The sequence below is a fragment of the Exophiala bonariae genome (genome assembly GCF_035927105.1).
Source record: "Exophiala bonariae strain CCFEE 5792 chromosome Unknown scaffold_4, whole genome shotgun sequence".
Classification (NCBI taxonomy): domain Eukaryota; kingdom Fungi; phylum Ascomycota; class Eurotiomycetes; order Chaetothyriales; family Herpotrichiellaceae; genus Exophiala; species Exophiala bonariae.
Window position 1 is genome coordinate 780,556 of NW_027042479.1, and position 19,167 is coordinate 799,722.

Consider the following 19,167-nt stretch of genomic DNA (forward strand, 5'->3'; position numbering starts at 1 on the left):
TAGTCCTCATGCACTACGCCGAGCTATACCGTGAATGTGTAAAAGGTTTACAGAAATCTCATTTAGTACGTTATAAGGACTAATACTTAGTTACTAAATACTCAGTGCTTGGTATAAGTACTTAGTAAGTACTTACATTCAGTGATACGTAAGCAGTATTAGATAGAGTCTTCCCTCCTGCGCTGATCACTTGGTAGCTCTTAATCAGGAGCAGGGCTTATTGTAGAACCTAGTCAACCCGAGCGTCATAGAGACAAGGAACAGGTCGCGAGACACATTGTCGATGAGGATAATATTCGGTGGCTTCGTCTTCGTTGCCCAAGATATAGGCCCGGTGTTCGCGATATCGCTGCCCACTTCAGCGAGATGACCATTCGCGAGGTTCGCAAGAACCCTGATGCTATGGGCATCATTGAAAATGTCACCCTTGTCTTGAGTAAGTGTCCAGGAGAGCACATGGAGCTGATCCTTGTTGTCGGGACTACTGTTCTGTTTCACGAGTTTGTTGTATTGATCCTTACGCATGGTCTCCGTGATGTTTGTGTCCGAATAGGAATTATAGGTGGGAAACTGGTTGGAATTTCCCTTACTGGAATAGAATCCGCGATTAAGAAACTTGTGATCTCGTAGCCAATTAGTGTCTCTTTCATTGGTAACGACCACAACCGCGGGGCCATCCTTGATGAAATCTCTAAGGGGAATTTTAGTGAGAATGTCATCACCATGGCCTGTGTAGAGATGATTCAAATCTGAATAGAGTTGAAACAGAAGACTATTCCACTGTGCATCATTGAATGGCTGATACTGCTCGTCGGTCATTGAAGTGTGAGACAACTCCAGAATAATGAGCTCGCTCTGTGGGAGCGCGAGATACGCGTTGATATCTGATATTACATCAGCTATGGATTGCCCATTCGCGCCGAACTGGCCAGTATAGTGACCAGTGAAGAAATGGGCGTTTGATATAGTAGGGCGGATATCGAAATACCGTATACCGGCGATCAGTTGGTTATAAATGCCATCCGATTGAGTTTGCGAGTTGGTGGGAGTGCCGCCTGCTGGAAAATTGATCTCGGACATTCCAGCGTCATGAGAGCCAGGAATAGTCATCTGCTGGAGAGTCAAGCATCCAATCTGATCTAGACTGGTTGCCATCCAGGCAGTGGAAGGACTATTTCCTGCCAGGTGATCCTCATCGCCCACCAGGATGAATGGGGACCATTGATCATCCTTTAGGGCGATCTCAACTTGGGAGCCTTTCTTGTGGCCTATTGTCACAATACTGAGAAGCTCCGCATTGATCGAGATCTTATCCGCATCATTGTTCGAGACCTTAAGTTCGAGATTCGCGGCAGGATGTGTATCATCGGTCCAGGTGAAAGCCCAAGAGCCAGTTGCTTGTGACGGTGTCGAACCCTTCGTCATATTAACCTTGATCTGAGCATCATAAGTGCCACCTGGACTGCATTATCAGTAAGGTCACCGATAAACCACTCCCTTATTTCTTACCTGATGGTATGGACGAGGGAAAACTCCATTGATCTAAACCATGCGTACCAGAAAGTCCCGTCCGAGTCCAGGTGTAGGGCGTGAAGTTGATGAGCGAAAGATGGAGGAGTCTGGCAGTCATAGTAACCAGTGTATTGGAACTTGTTGATGGTTTTCCCGATGGAATGGGGGCACTTCAAGAATGGACACACTGTCTATTTTATGGCCTCCGTTGCGTAGAGTATGACTTACCTTGAAGCGTCACAGTCTCAATGCTAGTTGCATACTGCAGCATTTCAGAAGAGCATGGCATGATTCGTCTCCAACAACCGTTTTTCATATCCCGCGATAGCTTTGCTTGGACCACATGAGTGCAATGCGACACCACTAGAAAAGTGCTGAACCGAAACTCATTTGGACGATACAAGGCCCGACCAAGTAATCCGTCTTATCTGGGAGCTGCAAAGGTCGTTCTTCGCCTACCGTGCGGTATTTTGATCCACAGGTGATGCCATCTACATTTCTCCGTAGATTAGAATGTGTTGGGGTCTGAAATACGTGTTCTCAGCCTTGTTGCTACTTAGTATTAATTGCTAGGAACGGGCGTGCATGAGCGACTCGCTCATGTCTTAGCCACTTTCACTCATGGGAGCGCGGGGGTAACAACCCGGGACATTGTTGGTGATCCCATCATAACATCGTGGAGATATTTCCACAGGATTTTGGGTTCGCCGTGACTCATAGACTGGTTCCTGAGTCTCGTACTGGACTGGGTTACAGCAAGCAAGCTATGAGTCGGCGTTATCGCTATTGGTGGGAGACCTTCTGAGGCGGGCGGCACCTCTTCCATGGTGGTTTTCCTGATGCATCTGATGCATCCGACGGATACGATGGGTTTCCGTCAATGACCATACGGTTGAGTCAAGGTTGCGACTCGCACAGGCCGGTTCCTTGCTTTGAGAGTCCACAGTTTAGCGATAAATAAATATGTTCGCCTCACCTCACCACAAATTTCCATATAGGGAGGTGCGACTCGCACCCCTTAGTGGAAAATTTAACAGCGCCTGACTGTCCTTCTCCAAACCTGTACCGAGTTAGCGAAGAGGATTCTGCCCCTCAATTGAAATCAATCGAAAGCTGCTGCCAGTGACAAGCAGTGCAAGTTGCAGCTCGTTACCAGCTGGCCACTTGTGACTTCTGGGTTTTCGGGTCCAGATGTTATCCCGATACTGTCTCCAGTCTGTCATACTAGCCAAGATCTGTGTTGTGCAAGCGGGGGCAATGCTTTAGCTTCGACAACCGCGAGACATGACGATCGGAAGATAAAGTATTTTGCCCGTTCTCAGGATGATAGCAACATGAAGTGGCTTGTCATCTCTAGAAAATGATCCACGATTCCAATTCCCTGTAGTGAAGTTCAGTAAGTAACGTGTTGGCCATAATGATAACTTATACCCACCTACCTAGGTCGGTTTGCTTCGTTGGATGGAGGTAGTTGATTACCTAATAACCAAAGGCTGCGACAGTCTTGGATAAGCCGTTCGGAGGGATGATTATCCGCAGCAACGAGGTCAATGTGACCTTGCTCACACATCCAGCTTTGTCAAGAGTACTAAGTACTAATCAACACAGGATATTGATTTTCTGGAAATCCAACCGCAATACCCGAGATAGATCTTGGATTCCTCATTCCTCCGACGTCCTGAGGCCGTTGCTGATTGCGCTGTTTCGTGGTAGTTATGCGTGTCAGATTAATGCGCCCTTGGTTGACATTTACAGGGCGCACCACCAAGAATATGGTCAGGGCTGCTGTTCGATGACAATCACCCAATCCGTGAAAGTTCATCTTTACCATAAGCTGAAATCGATCAGAATGGAACGAGTTTATCGCAGACCAGTAATTGCCATTGCTGGAGCAACTGGTGATCTGGGATCCCATCTAGTGAAGGCCTTTCTTGCAGCGGACGTAATCTCCCAGCTCTCGGGCCTGATATTGCTCTCAAGACGACACACGCCATTAACTGAGACTTGGAAGGCAAAAGGGGCACAAGTTCGGATTGTGGACGAAGCTGGGGATATTGGGGAGCTGGTCGATGCATTGGAGGGAGTTGATATCTTGATTAATGCGTGAGATCGCAATTCTTTCCTAAGGTGGAACGAGGCCTTGCAATGACACTGACGAGGAAGCAGTATCTCATCTGCTGGAGCACGACTCAGGGATAACATGATACGCGCTCTACCGAAAACCAAAACGACATTATACTTCCCATCAGAGTTCGGGGTCGACTATACCACCCATAACTTTGGCATACCTGAATGGGATGATAAAAAGGAGCATTTCGAGCTGATGGCGAAGACCCTCATGGGAAGCAGAGTCCAGTTCTGTCGACTTTTTATTGGGTTGTTCCTGCACAAAGGGATTGGTCCCTGGTTTGGATTCCATACATCGAAGGATGTCTACCAGGTATATGGGAGCCTAGACCAGAGTGTCAGCTACACCGATCTAGGAGATGTCGCTAGAGTCATCCAGATCCTTACGGACGAGGCGTTGGCTGGGCACATGGTGCCAACGAGCCTGCGAATTGCTGGCAGTCATTCCAGCATTCGCGAAACAGCCAAAGCCATGGAGGAAGCTGGTGCAGGGACGATAGAGCTGAGGTCGGCAGACCTTGATCGCTTCAAAATTAAGGCATTAGCTCGACCCTATGCACAACGGGATGCAGTTGTGTTCCTGAGGTTCTTGATGGCAGATGGAAGAATTGATCTTAGGCCAGAGCATGAAGGTGGGATGGGTAACGACAACGAGCTTGTCAACCCTGGACAGAAGCATTTCAGGTGGAAGACCATTGACGATCTTGCTCGAGACACAAGAGGGAGACCAAATGCAGATGCGTAGCAAGACGCGACTCGAGCGATTCTCATATAAGGACATTGAGCCAATCTGTTTCGAGCTCGACAGCCGCGAGATACATATTTGTCTATAGCTTCGTAAGAATGTTTCGGGGCCACGTTTTTTCAATAGGCCTTGATAATTGATACTTAGTAGTTCTCAGTATTATACCAAAAGAAAGTAGAGAGAACCCGGTGGAACGAATAGATGAAGTTCAATTGAGGAATGGTCATTGAAACGCAGCTTATAACACCAGGCGCTATATTTGCTAAATGGAAGCAACTATCTACCCTACCATGACCTCTCTTCATGAGGTCAAGAACCATATCAACGAAGTCCTCTATGGGCGCTTTCGCTCGTTCAGCGACACCTTGTCGACGATATGCTTGCCATGTCCCTGTTTCCCTCGTGGTACGAGCATATTCTGGCAGCATGTTCTGGACGATGCCTTCCATTAGGCCTGCCTCATATAACTGGCTGCGAAATGATTTGTCCTCAACGATCGATAACAGCCACTCTCTGAGAACTTCCACAGGAGGCACGGCCACCGGCGCTCAGATGTGCTTGGGATAGAATACTGGTCATCGCTTATAGCTTGGTCCTTTTTATCCTCTTACTCCTCTTTGAACCGGTCGCAAACTGTGAGTGCGTGATTCCCAAAGAGGAGCTTTGGGAGACCTTCCAACCCAGTAGTCGCGTAAACTTCTCTTTTACCCTAGCGTTACAGCCGCCATGAATGCCACTGCGCAGCTACTTAAACTCTTAGCCGGTAAGGCATTCGTTAAAACTGGTATTTTACATTTTACACTCGTTCCTTATTGCTGGCTGTTAAAGATGGCCCTCATGTAGACTACCAAGCGCCTCTAGTTCTAGAAAGAGGCACCAAATACCTAGTAACCAGCGTTTCGATGGTTTACACCTTGATCAGCCAAGGAAACTTGCACCCTAGAGCGAGGAAAGTTCGCTAGAGATCTTGTTCTGGAAGGCAGTAGTTGGTGTGAGTCGGTGGATGAGAGTCGAGGCAGACTTCCAGAGCCCATCTCGAATTAATCCACAAATGGTAGAATGATATGACTGTCAAAACTCCCTCCTACGTGGATAGTATGTTCCTCTGTTATTGGTCTGCTGGCCCGAAAGCTAAACACAGCCCGAGCCGTCCATCGGCTCGGTTCAGGGGCTCGGTTCGGCACATGTAGTGTTTGGCTGCTCACACGAATACTAATACCTCGACGTATCTATTGTCTCTGAATACTTTAACTACTATTAATACTATAACTCTCGATATACCTTATGAAAAGTTTAAGCTGAATACAATCCCTGTTGGGATAAAGATCATAATCCGCGGAGAAAAGATCTAGTATGGTCAGGTAATTTTACTAATTGGTTGAGCTTTATCATAGTACGTAGACGCTCTTCATAGAATACGGGATCATCAATATCTTCACTTGACACTATTACCTGTCGAAGAGCGTCTGTAAAAGCACAGCATGTCCTCGGTGGCAATTGCAAGGTTTTATATTGGCATTGCCTCAGGCACCACATCAACTGCAAAAGATCTATCACAGCCCGGTGGACCATCATGGGTGTTGACATTTGGGGAGAGAGTGATGTCTGCTTTGCTCACACCGGTTTAGGGGAAAGCTCAGCTGGAGCGGGGATGGAAAGCCGTGGCGCCCTTGGGCCTATAGCTTGATTCTATCCCTCCTTACCCTCTTGACTTCCGAGCAACATCTCGCGACAAGTCCCAGCTTTTGCAACAGCTCATTCGACAAGCCCTGCGCTAGAGGTGAAAGAGCGTACGGCCCTGTAGAGCTGAGGTCTGCATCTCGTAAAGATATGAACCTTCAAGTCATCAGGACCCAATCAATGGGACGATTCGATCGTCGTGGAAGAATCACTGACCTGATGTTAGCAATTGGTTGCGTGTCGTATTGATGATCAGTTGCCAGTTTCTCTCATCCTCCCTGAGAGCAAGATACAGGTTTCTAGTCTGCTAGAATCAGCCTCAACAATGCATATCTTTGAACACATTTCGCTGTTTTCACAGGCCATTCTCAGGGGAATATTGCCTGCGGTGGACACCTGCCAGTTTCATACTCAATGGCCACAGTTGCCAGACCCTCTCTTCAGCCTGGAAGGTACGTGTATCGTTGATACCAACTGCACCGGATTTCTAACGAGAGGCTTCTGCCGCGGAGCCGCGAACATTATGGTGAGTCAAGGAAATGCAGTGTCAACGGTCGTCGTGGGACTTTCCACAATATGGCAATCACCAACGAATGCTACAGACGCTAATGGGTACTGAGTGCTGTACGGAGACGTTTGCAGACGATAACGGAATGGCCGCAGTCCCTGGCGTGCTCAGCCCTTGGGGTTACGGTCTGATCAAAGCCTTCGAGGGGTTCAGGGATGACTTCTATTGCGATCGTGCCCCCGGTTCAACGATAGGCCATACACACTGTGATCCAGGTGAAGGAACTCTTACGATTGGCTATGGTCACGCTTGTCAACCTGAGTCAAATTGCCAATCCATCATGGACGAGACACGACCGATCTCAGAAGCGAGGGCCACGCAAATCATGAAGGGCGATGTGGCAGTAATGGAGCGTGCGGCGCGAGCAATCACCGGTCCGGTGAGATAAGCCCCATGAAATCAGGCTCGACGAGGGAGGAAGGTTTGAATTCTTCTTGTCATCTCGCTAACATCATTTGCGAATGTGCAGCTCACCCAGGATCAGTTTGACGCAATAATCTCCTACATATTCAACGTTGGCCCTGGCCCTTCACACGTGAGACCGTTGGCAACAGCCATCAATGGGGGAGATTACGCCGCCGCCGAGAACGCGATCCGCAGCGGGGTTGGGGACAAGAAGCGACGTAGTGTCGAAGCCAACGTGTTTGCATCGTTTTCGTTTTGAGAGAGTACAGATGGACAGGTTCCACGGTCGAAAAGCGAGAAACGTAGTTATTTAGTTTGCTCGCCTACCCCGTACGGTGTCGCTGTGTGCATGAGGTCACGCTGCCCAAATCGATGTGGATGATCTGCGCCCTTACGACGCACCGCAACGTCGTTTCCTACATTTTCTCGCGCAAAACCGCTGCTTCCCTGTCCTACCATTGGACTCAGAATTGAGAGCTTCAGATCGATTGTTGGTTCCTCACTGATCAGCCAGTACTACGTATTTGTGCTCTCTTCGAACGTCCAGGCTACTCCGTTGGTGGCCTCCAAAGCTATTGGATCCTGACGGGTTCTCACAACTGGCACTTGCAAAATTGAATGGGTGAAAGTCTCTGATTCTCTATCTGATCTTGCTTGTTCTCTGTCCTACATATATTTGGCCGTAGATTGATCTTTTCTTGCTCTTTTTCCATATCTGAGAGCCCTGAGGCGAATGCGCTACCTTTGCCGGCATTGCCGTCGCTGTTGCCGCCGACGTCTTTACGAGTGATCTTACTTGACATTATGATGCCTTGTGCTTCTTTGATGGACCAGCCGTATGCGTCGCCGAGCATTCGAAAGTGTAGACCAGTTGATGCGGCTTTCCAACCTCTCAAGCGACGCAATACATGTGATTTGGATCATCAGAAGCGCAGTTTCAGCCTTCTCGAGGTCAACGGTATTACGGCGGTCATGCGTGCACATGTCGATCTGGTCGTCGCATCGGCAGGTCTGTACCTCGAAGCGAAACTGCTCGTTGTTGGAGGGACTTGCTCCGAACACCACGACCATGGTGGAACAACGATCTGGGTGTATGCGCGTGTCAAGATTGCATTACATGTTAGCATCTTTTTGATTTGTTAACATTGGGTATGAGGAAGAGGCGCATTGGGACAGTAATCTCGAGCGGGATAACATGAAAGACCTAACCCCACACTGAGTGATATGGTTGGGAGAGAACAAGCATATGCGTCACATTTCAGGTGGTTTCAATAGAAGCTAACATCGAGCTTTGGTAAGTACTTATATATAGATACCTAGGTAGTAGTAGTCTAAGTGTCTCCGCTGGTCTAATACGCCTGATATGCGCCTAACATTCGCTAACGCCAATTAGCATTAGGCTGCCTTGGCACCTTATGACATAACGTTCTCCATAGTATGTTTTTAGTACCCTCAAAGTACCAAAACACGTGGGTTGAGCCATCTTTGAATCCTTTGTTTATCTCGAAGCTTAAAACGTGTTTGGAGTTGGGGGTGGCGCCAAGACAAAACGTGACGACTCATGCAATACCTAGGTTGGTAGGCATCTGTTCTCTGGAGGCCCGGGCATCGAGGTACAAGGGCCAGAGCGGGTGCCTGCATATGAATCTTCCAAATTCCCCGAGATGTGGTCACCGAGGGGCAATATTTCGTGCCCGGCACTGTCCCTTGGCCATGGAAATTAGGCGCAGGCACCCCGCGTTCATCCTGCACTGAATGGGTTTTCTTGATTAAGTCATCTCCTTTCATCATATTGAACAATACACTCCCAGTATCAACCTTCCTTCAAAGTACATTCACATACAATGGCAGACGTCGATGTTCCTGTGGGTAAAAAGGCCTTTGTGCCCTTAGGTACTTCCTCCCATGCCTTTACCCACGGCATTTACAATCGCATGCTGACCGAACGTCTTTTTAGAAAACAACCCTGAAGTGATGACCAGCCTGGTGCATGAACTTGGTCTCTCCAAAGGTCTTCAATGGCACGACGTCTACTCTCTCACAGAGCCTAGCCTTCTAGAATTTCTACCTCGGCCGGCCCTTGCCCTCCTTCTGGTCTTTCCCGTCACAGACACCTACGAGAAGTTCCGCGTTGAGGAGGACTCGTCCAAGGAAGACTACAGTGGCTCTGGTCCCGATGAGCCTGTAGTCTGGTTCAAGCAGACAATCCGCAATGCATGTGGCCTCATAGGGCTGCTGCACTCTATCACCAATGGAGGCGCCACAGACTATATCACACCAGGAAGCCCGCTCGATCAACTACTCAAGCAAGCCGTACCTCTCACTCCTGTCGATCGTGCAGACCTCCTCTACAACAGCAAGTCTCTCGAAGCCGCACATGCCACAGCTGCCGCCAAAGGCGACTCTTCGGCCCCGGACGCTGAGGCATCTGTTGACCTACACTTTGTCGCCTTCATCAAGGACAAGGATGGTAACCAGTGGGAATTGGATGGACGGAGGAAAGGTCCCATAAATAGAGGCAAACTTGGTCCAGAGGATGACGTGCTAAGCGAGAAGGGCCAGGAGTTGGGTGTGCGAGCATTCCTGCAGAGGGAAGAACAGGCTGGTGGTGGCGAATTGAGGTTCAGCGTGGTCATGCTCGGGCCCAGCTTTGAGTAGCTGACGCTCCCTCCCACCTCATCGTTGCACTTCAAGGCGTTTGTTGTGGTAGGGAGGCACACTTTATGGATTCATGAACAACAGTAGCAACACGACCTAGAGGAATTGTGGATATGTGTACAGCTTCTGTCGTCGAAACCCTCATCGGTGTGGCTATATCATACATGTTATACACTGTCTCGATTACCTCTTACCCTTTTGGTGTCGAGACTCGGATTGGATCAAATGATCTTGCGTTTCGAGAGAATCCACTTCGTCTGATACGATGGTCCTGCTCTCGTTCCACGACCTCTCCATCTCCCGCTTTCCGGCTCCATCTTCAGGATGGTGTTCTTCGATGCCGCTAGCTTCAAACGCGGCATCTTCTTCGAGAACACTGTATCCGAAGATGGCATCGGCTTTCTGTGCCTGCCTCGCTCGTCGTGTGTTTCGTCCTGCCCAGAGACCTTCGAGGTCCATGTCGGCTCTTTTCTCATCTGTGAACATCTGCACCACGATGCGAGGAGCCGTGCTCTGGCTGCCAAATCCGACGTAGGTATCCTCTTCCGGTGGGTTCACATATTCTTCCTCCTCTGCGCCATCCTCCTCGATTTGGCTTTGCGCTTGATCGCCAATGACATATGCTTGACTGGAAGGAATATCCACATCAACCAGACCCATATTGACACAGATCCAGCCAGTCGTGATCCCATCATCGACATTCGACTGTTCCATTGTGGTGTTGCCAACACTCTGAGCCATTTTCAGCCTTCTTGCCTTCCGCCGCAGCTTCAACTTCAACTCGTTCCGCCCAAGCAGCCCATCCGCGAATGGTCGCAATTTGTATTCTTTTCTGACCCATCGACATAGTCTATCGGCAGAAACGTTCAGATGCTTGACACTTCGTGCTGTCCCAATGATCATCAGAAGATTGGATCCGAGTGCAGGTGGAGGATCGAGGTGGCGGAGGTCCAGCAGGACGAGGTCATCTAGACCTATCTGGGTAGACAGAAATTCGAGGACCGGAGAGAGTATCGGAGGCGGGTTCTCCGGTAGTGGTGGGATCTCTTGTCGGGATAGCAGTGGTAGGATGGGTGTGCTGGGTGGTGCAGGTTCTTCGACCTGCAGATACCAGGGTACTGACGTCTCAGACTCAACTGTCTCGGATTGTGGGATTGAGTGCAGGGTTTCCGAGTCTTCAGGCGCCGGAGGAGATGGCGATTGCTTTAATGGTCTGAATGCGCTAAACTGTCGGGCTGGCTTCACGTGCAATCGCAAAATTGGTTGTCGTCTTGCTGCTGTCGATGATGAAATGCCTGCAAGTGACGTGAATGCATCGAGTATCGAGATGCGACATGACGCGCATCTGGTGAGAGAGCGATGCATCCTGGGTTCCCTGATGATGCAACTGAGAATTGAAGATAGGAGCGCGGGTAGATGCTCGGACTTGGATAGAACACGGAATTTTTGCAGCGAGCCATCATTTCAAGGCACGTATCCGGATCATCATTGTTGCGGAATTTAGGCTCCTTTTAAGCGTTGTGCAGCGGGTCGCGTCTACGAAGTACTGTATCTCGTAATGCTTCGTACTAATAGGCGGGCCCTCGGGCGCTACCCTAACTCTCCGTTCTTAAGTTTGACCTCCACCCATCTCCTTTACCTATCTCCACCACCCATATTCCAACAAATTTTTGTGATAGGTATTTAGGGAGATCTTAGAAAAATGATCGGATCTTTCGGAGGTAGACTGCTCTTAACTCGGCGTTGATTGCTACTTGATCTCAAATACGGGATCGGAGAATATATTCCTAGGTAGCACCGCAATTTGAGGACTTACAGCAGCAAGTCCGGCCCCTCCATTTGATGGACAAACAGATTTAGTCGCAGGAGGCGCTAGCGTATCGTGCAGAATAGTCCGACAGATCAGATCTAGGACTTTCATGGAGGTTGCTTTGACTCTTGCTGCCAGTGTACTTGACCTCATACGTTCACCCGTCCGAAGATAGGGTTCTGGAAGTAGACAATGCGTATGGCTAAGAGTTCCGCTCCAAGGTGAGAAGCCAGCGAGACAGCTATCATTGGGCTTGTGAGCTGCTGTTCAGTTAGCTCGACGAGAATTTCACTCCTTTGTCATATCAAGTTCGTAACTCCCTCTTTTCCTGTATCTCACCGTGTCTCCATAGCCTTGGGGTTGGGATACCTCGTCAGACCTTCACACAGAGATTGATCTTTCTCTCTACTTCACTGTTCATCTCCTACCAACGATTTGACTTGCTTTGCCCGAACCAACCCCTCAGGCCTATCACACTTGTGAATCTGTTTGGCCTGAGCACATCTCACTTCCCCTCGTCATCATTTTGAAATTCCTCTGACAGAGATCAGAGAAACTCATCGAAAATGCCTCTGACATCCTCAGATAGAGCTGTCCCCGACTATCACTTCGTGAACGAGGCGATTGAAATATCAGGCAGATATACCTCAACCAGTATGGTTCACCATTACGTTTCTTCTCCAAGTTCGAAGCCCACAACACTAACAACACCTATAGGGAGTGATCTAGACAAGTCAGTCGACAACATGGAAGTTCAAGCAACGAAATCTAATCCACGTTCCAACGATTCCGGCGATGAGGACCAACAGAATGTTTCATCAGTATCTCACCCACTGACCAGAGCCATGCCTACACATGAAACAAGATCCACAGCCATGAGACCAGACATCCAGGGGTTGATGGCAGTTCTGCAAGATCTCGATGCGGAGATTCTGGAAGATGCAGCAATGATAAGCGACTTGAGAACGAGACTCGAGAAATCAGCGTCCACTGCAAAAGAACGGGAAGCAGACTTAGAGGCATCGTTGAAGCAGGAACACAAACGACAGCAGATGCTGACGATCGATGTCTTGCAGTTCATCTGTAGGATAGTTGCCCACCCAATTCGACCGGTTGATATCACGGCCTTCAAGATGAAACACTTAAGGACCACGATCTCCGAAATACCCACGCTGCGAGAAGAGATATTGGGACAGTTCTTGCGATTCTCTGGCCACTCAGACTCCCTGGCAACGTCTACAGCCGGCGATGGCAACGAGCTGAATGATGCTGCGACCTTCGGAGAAACACAGATCAGATGGTATGTGGAGCACTGTGCGAACTTGTTGGTAAGATGGGCAAAAGGGCTCGGCTATGGTACAACTCATGAGCTTACAACGCAAGTCAAAGAGCTCCAGAGAGATCTCGTTGATTTAGCTGCTGCAAATCGAGCTGCCAAAGCGAATATTCAGTTCTGGAAAGATACTGCTGACAGGCAATATGCCACGGTGTCATCCTTACGAAGAGAGCTTGATGCTCTGAAGTCTGGCCGGCTGCAGAGATCCCCAGCAGCGGCAAAATCGGGTCGCAGAGAAGCAAAGTCGTCTCCTCAAGTTGTTGCCCAATCCTCTCTAGGCACTGATGAACCCGTCCGGCCTCAGAATTCCAATCCATGGCCGCTGTCGGGGGACCAAATGAGTACCAATACCAATACCGCGCCTGAATCTTATGTTCCAACCACTTCGGTGCTTTCACGCCATCGCTGTCTACTCGCACCAACCCCCGCTGCTCGAACCGCATCGGGCGAGCCTGCGTCGAAGCGGCCTCGAACCAGCAAGTGATTCCGAGTGATGGAGCACAATCACAGCATCGGCCACGCAGCAAAGCGGAGGTTTGGCTCAACCTCGAAACGAGCATACTTTGACCCACGCACAAAAGTCTTATCTGATGTGCTTGGATGTACTAAGAGCCACGACCATGCCCGACTGAAATTACGCAGCCACCTGGTGGTGGTGGAGTTATACCGTACGACTGGGGTGTGATTGGGAGAATGAGAGATTAGAGAGAGAATTTCCAGGAGTAACATTCGGAATGCATGCATGGCTGAGATCTGGAAGTTATCCATGCTTGCTAGCTCGAGAGATATGCAACTCAGCAGTCTCAGATTCAGAAGTTCTAGCTCTCACTAGAACCACCAAGCTGTCATCAACCCAGCCTTTTTTTTTTTTACCTCGAAGCGTACCTACATTTCATGGCTATCGTGTGTAGCAGGCTCTGCGGAGTGGGCACAGTGGCATTCATAGAAGGCACTCTCAATAGGCCGAGAGATAATAAGGAGAGTAATCTCAGCGCAGTGGTTCTCGCACTGGGGGTTACCAAACCAGTCATATCAAACCAAACTCACAGGACTTGAGAAGATTCACTACCTACGCACCATGACGAAGACTTTTACATGGTGAAGTTCTGTAATTGCCTATCATACTAGCGCTCTAAAGGGTCCTTGATTCGCTCTTTCTTTTCTCACCTCCATATCTTATCTTCCTCCCGCGATTAATATTATCAGGGATAATGGCAGGTCTCATTAAGGGTTTTCTCTCCTGCGAGCGCCTCCTATAAACTCCGCCAATGACTCTTGTCTGGGGCCACTCTGTTCCGTCTGACCTGGTCCGCTAAATCTATCAGTCTTGTAAACAACTTTTAACTATCATTCAAACTTTGACTCTCCCTTGAATCACCTCCGAAATCGCGGAAAAGAGGCACAAATCCCTCCAACAGTCCCTATATTGCTCAACGACTCTTTCTTGCAATAATTCCTGGTAAAAAGGTCGAAAAGCTGGCGAAAGTGACTCATCCTTGACGAGCTGAGTTCCAAATCCCCCACAATTGAAGATTTGTGTTCCCTCATTGTCCCCTTAACGAAATGGATTCCGGTTACCTCAATTCTGGGTATTGGGGTGACTTGCTCGACGATTTTGCTTCGGACAGCCCATCAAACAACCCTGCAACTACCAAAGACAAGGCGACTTGGCCTGGATCATTCTTCACGACACAGCCGAAGGTGAAGCGTTTGAAGCGGGAGGAAGACCAGACTGAGCCCAACCTCGAGACCAAGGATCCAGATCTCACTTCCTCGGATGCAAATCCCCGGCTCCAGACGGTGTTGGACGATCTCGCGAAGACACAAGAGAAGATCGCCAGAGACGAAGCAAAGGTGCTGGAATTGAAGGCAAAGGAGCAGGCACTGACCAACGAGGCGACTCTATTGCGACGTAAACCAAAATTAGCAGCACGGAAAGAGTCCATGCTTGATATTGAGGACTGGGAAGTGCGCTATCTGGCGACCTCACATTTCGGCATAGCAGGCCTACGGGTGAAGGCGTCGCAGTGGGTGGAGAGCGGGGATCCGCCGGCTCTGGCCACAACTCGCCATATCAAGACTGTACTGTTTGATGCACTCACCGAGATTGACGATGAGCAGCTCAGAACGTTGCTTAGTCGGATGCAGAAGTACTGGAAGTGAGATCAGCCTGAGGAGCGAGCAACAAAGCAGAGGATGCTCCGAATCAGAGGCTGCGGCTCAAACTTTGAGCTCATGAGATAAGGGACGAGTGAATGGATTGCTTTGGGGAGAAGGGGTGGTTTCCTTGGATGTTAGGGGTTGGGAACTCGCGAGGAACATCCAGCTCTAGGGGTGGGATAGTACCGCCGAGGTCAGCGTTGAGCCCGAGCTGATATCAGGTTTGGAAACTGGAAGGCTGCTAGATTTTGATCTCCCATCTGCTGTTTTGACGCGTCATATTTCACAATCACCAAGCCGATGAGCAAAAGCTGCACGGCATTGGCGAACGAACGGTTGGAGAGCTTCGGGTTGCGATGGGAGCGATGAGCAACTGGAGGGAGAACGATGCCTGAGGGGTTGATGCATGACTGGCTAGGACCTGAAATGATGGCATCCACAGTCAACATGACCTTCGACCTGAGAATACCACTAATACATAGATCCTCCCAGCCAGCAATACTGCAAGAGAGCACGAGAGACTCTCACAAACCCCAGATCTTCATGGTATCCAGTTCCCATGTATTGTCTGCATAGCTCAGCCGTGAGTACCTTGACATATCTTGTGCGAAGCACATCTCATAACGTGCCAAACGGAGACGGAAATCCAGACCTTGATACCTTGATAGTCCAAATCTCACGTTATGACTCGTGTCTCACTGCTCCGTAGACATAAACACATCCCCAAGTTCTGGCGAAGAAGCGACACCAGCCGCTGCAACCCCAGCACCGACATTTGCAGAAGACGTGATAGGCACCAATACCTGCTGTTGCTGAGAGGAAGGCGCCGAGAAACCACCACCTAAGCCAGCAGCACCGATTGTTGTCTGATCCTGATCCTGATCCTGGTCATCATCCTCAGTATCATCATCCCCTTCGTCATCGTCATCGTCGTCATCATCGTCGTCCATGTCCACTTTCTCCTGTATGAAGCCAATGACTTCGTTCTCGTGCAGCTTCATCATCTGATTGAGCACGGTGCCTGGGGATCGAATAAGTTTGCCGTATTTACGGGACAAGTGGCCTGTCTTCCTCCAGAGCGAGTGTGCGCTGGAGACGTAGATGCGCGAGTTCTCCCCGTACCATGGCGTCACGCTGTGGTTATTGGGATTGTAGACAGGTCGGAGCGGCTCGGAGGAGATGAAGCCAATGACGCCTGCGAGGGAGTGATAGACTGATTCTGGATGGAGAGTCAGCCGATACATCTGTGGGAAATGTAGTGCAGGGCTGAGAGTATGGGATCTGTTATTCTTAGCATCTAAAGGACGCGGTACTTACCATTATCACTCATCAACTTTGCCACAGCATGGAAGGCATGACCTGCGCCCATCAGGAAGATGTACCCGGGGAACTCATAGGGCTCGATGTAGTTCTCCCAAAGGTATGCTGCCAGCTTTTCGCTCTCCTTCCGAGCCTGATTCGTGGACGTTGAGGCATATTCGATCTCGGTTGCTTCGTACGGATTGAGGCCAGGGATGGAGGGGTCGGGATTCACTGAGATGAGTTCGGGGATGTTGATGTCGATCACACCAAAGTTGTGTGCTACTGCCCATCGGACGTACGACTGTGTGCCATCAACCTTTGAAGCAAGAAGTTAGGGGTGATTTGAGTTTTTATCTGAATGTAAAACGACAAAGAAGAATGATATAGACTGATAGACTCCGTGCAAGAATGGAAGGTGCATTGGTGAAACAAAACTTACCAGCCAGGTATCATGAATCTTTTGCGGGGTCGTGACATTCGAGGTGGTGCCGAGAAGATCTGGACTATGATGGTCGTTAGTGTCCATGCATAAGGCAGAGTGCCGTAAGAACACTTTACCTATCATGGAAGATGATCAAGAGATGTCGTTTGGTCTCGTAATTTGGCCTGCGGAACTTTGTTCAGCCTCTATCAAGCCCACGAACTGGTGGGCCACTTACGTCGCAAGCACTTGGTGGTCAAAAGATTTCGATACATCCTCGCGGAAGATATGCAACTGTGTGAACTTGTAATTATCATACAAGTGAGCAGCTTGATATCGACGGATGATGTCTTAAACGAAACATCCAATTAGCCAAGCCATGAGCTTCGCGTGAGAAAAGTAAATTTACCGTGCAATCGTTCGCCACCAAAGATTCCGCCTGATGGTTCTGTGGTAAAGACTTGTCAGCAATGATTTTTTCTCAACCAATTTCTCGTCAGACCTACCCTTGGGATAGATGCTTCGCCAATGTTGCGATTGTACAGCTCTGACCTGGGCAACTGTTTCGACTGCAGAAGTAGTGGCAGCGGTGGGAATCAACCTATTCGGTGGTTCTCCCATCAAGGTGCGGGTCACGGCAAGGGCGGATTTGGAAATGGCAGTGAAGTTGTAGCCACCCTGTTCCATTGTCAGTGCGAGTGAGCGATCAGGGTTCGAGGAAGAATCCCAACCTCAAGGCAGACTGCAATCTTGCCACCTGCAAGAGACATCAACATGTGCGTCATATGTGCGTAGCATGCCGGTGATACAAAGCAACCTCCGAGCTCGTCTCCAGCTGCTGCATCAAAGCCGGACGCCACTAGAAGTCTTCAGTAATCAAGTTCTGCAATGAAGACCACCACATACCAATGACAAAATCAGGATCAAACTCTGTCGCAATTGGCATGACAACATGTTGAAAGGCATACATGTAATCTCCATCGCCCATGCCTTTTGAGGGCCAAGGAATATTGACATTTCTGTCAATGGTCAGTAATCTGAGTGTATACCATGAAAACTGAGTCGGTCGTCACTTACTTGCCCACTCCAGGTCCATTGCCACAGTGGTACATATCACCCTCAGGCCCAGAAGGGTAGAATCGACCGTCCATATGCACATGCAGAGATATGTAGAGAATATTTGGATCTTCGTAGAATGCTTTTTGGCATCCATTACCTGTGCGAGTCAGTTTGGACTGACCCAAAAGTGAGTTGTGACTGACCGTGGTGCACATCCCTGATCATAACTGTCAGTACGTGATCATTAACAGAGATGTGGGTCTACTTACCAGTCAACGATCAGAATTTTGCGGCACGAATCACGAAACTCGCTCTGACACACTTTCGAGGCAATGCAAACATTGTTGAACAAGCAGAATCCCATAGTGCGATGCACTTCTGCATGGTGGCCAGGGGGCCTAATAACGGCGATTGCATTCTTCACTTGTCGAGAAAAGACCGCTTTACAAGTCTCGATAGCAGCACCGGCAGAAAGCTTCGAAGAAAAATATGATAGTTGATTGAAGTAGATGGAGTCCATTTCCGGGGCTTCGGAGAGATCTATCAGTTCCTCGTCGCTGTAAGCTTTATCAGGTTAGCGACTGATCCCGCCGATGTCAATGCAACACGGAGCGCTACTTACTCGCTGTTTTTTTCACAAAATCGTAATGCTCTGGAGTATGGACCAGGAGGCACTCCTCTCGAGTTGCTTCTCGCGCATCTATCCGGAGAAGCGGAGTTACCATGGGTGGATATTTAGGATCATCAACTAGCCCAGCCTCGCACAGTTCCTTGTAGATGTAGTAGATGCGCCGCGGATCTTCGGGATGCACATTCTCTCCACTGGTTGCAGATACCTCTGCGTGGTAGCGCATCCGCTCATCATAGCAGAGACCAGTAGGGAGTCGTGACACGGGAAGCCCGCGGGCGATAGCAGGCGACGAGTCATCCGGTTCGGAGGAAGAGTCAGTGACAATACTGTCTGAGGAATCTTCTTCTGAGGTCTCCAGCTTTAGTCTTGCGTTGATATCGCCAGCCATGTCGGGAGTATCTCTCATTGACGTGTCTCCTGAGAAAATGACGTTGGGTACACCTCTAGAAGAGGGCGGAGCAGTGGAATCCGGCGAAAATTGACTCATGATCAACGGTTTGATGAGTGTGGCTATTCTGCCTGCATAGCTGAAGTATGCCTTCCAAGGCGTCTCCTGAATAAGAGACCCAAGGACGATGGTACGTTTCAGGGATACCCGGTAGCTGAGCGAGTTGGTTGATCTGCAAGAGGAAGGTCAGAAATGGATTTTCTTGTTCATCAACATTTCGCAGCCTCATATGCTAGGGAAAGTTTGCCGTAGCTAAAACGGGCATTGAGAACAAGGCGGCTCAATTCGCAACTCTATCGCGATGT

The 19,167-nt window shown here is 49.3% G+C and overlaps 8 protein-coding genes across 8 annotated transcripts; 5 read left to right on the forward strand and 3 right to left on the reverse strand.

Annotated features, from left to right (window-relative positions):
• Positions 1-204: 204 nt before the first annotated feature.
• LTR84_009852 (uncharacterized protein) lies at positions 205-1,538 on the reverse strand (the record flags this gene model as incomplete). The annotated part of the gene is made up of 2 exons (XM_064853391.1): positions 205-1,462; positions 1,510-1,538. 2 exons carry the CDS (start codon positions 1,536-1,538, stop codon positions 205-207), a joined length of 1,287 nt encoding a protein of 428 aa, XP_064709790.1.
• A 1,823-nt stretch (positions 1,539-3,361) lies between these two features.
• LTR84_009853 (uncharacterized protein) lies at positions 3,362-4,384 on the forward strand (the record flags this gene model as incomplete). Its single annotated transcript, XM_064853392.1, has 2 exons — positions 3,362-3,615; positions 3,679-4,384. The coding sequence occupies 2 exons, from the start codon at positions 3,362-3,364 to the stop codon at positions 4,382-4,384; spliced, it is 960 nt and encodes a 319-aa protein (XP_064709791.1).
• A 2,333-nt stretch (positions 4,385-6,717) lies between these two features.
• Positions 6,718-7,296, forward strand: LTR84_009854 (uncharacterized protein; the record flags this gene model as incomplete). Its single annotated transcript, XM_064853393.1, has 2 exons — positions 6,718-7,011; positions 7,102-7,296. 2 exons carry the CDS (start codon positions 6,718-6,720, stop codon positions 7,294-7,296), a joined length of 489 nt encoding a protein of 162 aa, XP_064709792.1.
• A 1,585-nt stretch (positions 7,297-8,881) lies between these two features.
• LTR84_009855 (uncharacterized protein) lies at positions 8,882-9,695 on the forward strand (the record flags this gene model as incomplete). The annotated part of the gene is made up of 2 exons (XM_064853394.1): positions 8,882-8,930; positions 8,995-9,695. 2 exons carry the CDS (start codon positions 8,882-8,884, stop codon positions 9,693-9,695), a joined length of 750 nt encoding a protein of 249 aa, XP_064709793.1.
• Positions 9,696-9,878: 183 nt separating this feature from the next.
• Positions 9,879-11,060, reverse strand: LTR84_009856 (uncharacterized protein; the record flags this gene model as incomplete). Its single annotated transcript, XM_064853395.1, has 1 exon — positions 9,879-11,060. One exon carries the CDS (start codon positions 11,058-11,060, stop codon positions 9,879-9,881), a length of 1,182 nt encoding a protein of 393 aa, XP_064709794.1.
• A 1,011-nt stretch (positions 11,061-12,071) lies between these two features.
• LTR84_009857 (uncharacterized protein) lies at positions 12,072-13,325 on the forward strand (the record flags this gene model as incomplete). The annotated part of the gene is made up of 2 exons (XM_064853396.1): positions 12,072-12,159; positions 12,223-13,325. 2 exons carry the CDS (start codon positions 12,072-12,074, stop codon positions 13,323-13,325), a joined length of 1,191 nt encoding a protein of 396 aa, XP_064709795.1.
• A 1,079-nt stretch (positions 13,326-14,404) lies between these two features.
• Positions 14,405-15,004, forward strand: LTR84_009858 (uncharacterized protein; the record flags this gene model as incomplete). Its single annotated transcript, XM_064853397.1, has 1 exon — positions 14,405-15,004. One exon carries the CDS (start codon positions 14,405-14,407, stop codon positions 15,002-15,004), a length of 600 nt encoding a protein of 199 aa, XP_064709796.1.
• Positions 15,005-15,696: 692 nt separating this feature from the next.
• LTR84_009859 (uncharacterized protein) lies at positions 15,697-18,901 on the reverse strand (the record flags this gene model as incomplete). Its single annotated transcript, XM_064853398.1, has 13 exons — positions 15,697-16,220; positions 16,319-16,619; positions 16,743-16,806; positions 16,862-16,909; positions 16,963-17,074; positions 17,134-17,172; positions 17,231-17,402; positions 17,456-17,583; positions 17,631-17,743; positions 17,802-17,940; positions 17,987-18,000; positions 18,053-18,347; positions 18,406-18,901. The coding sequence occupies 13 exons, from the start codon at positions 18,899-18,901 to the stop codon at positions 15,697-15,699; spliced, it is 2,445 nt and encodes an 814-aa protein (XP_064709797.1).
• Positions 18,902-19,167: the final 266 nt, after the last annotated feature.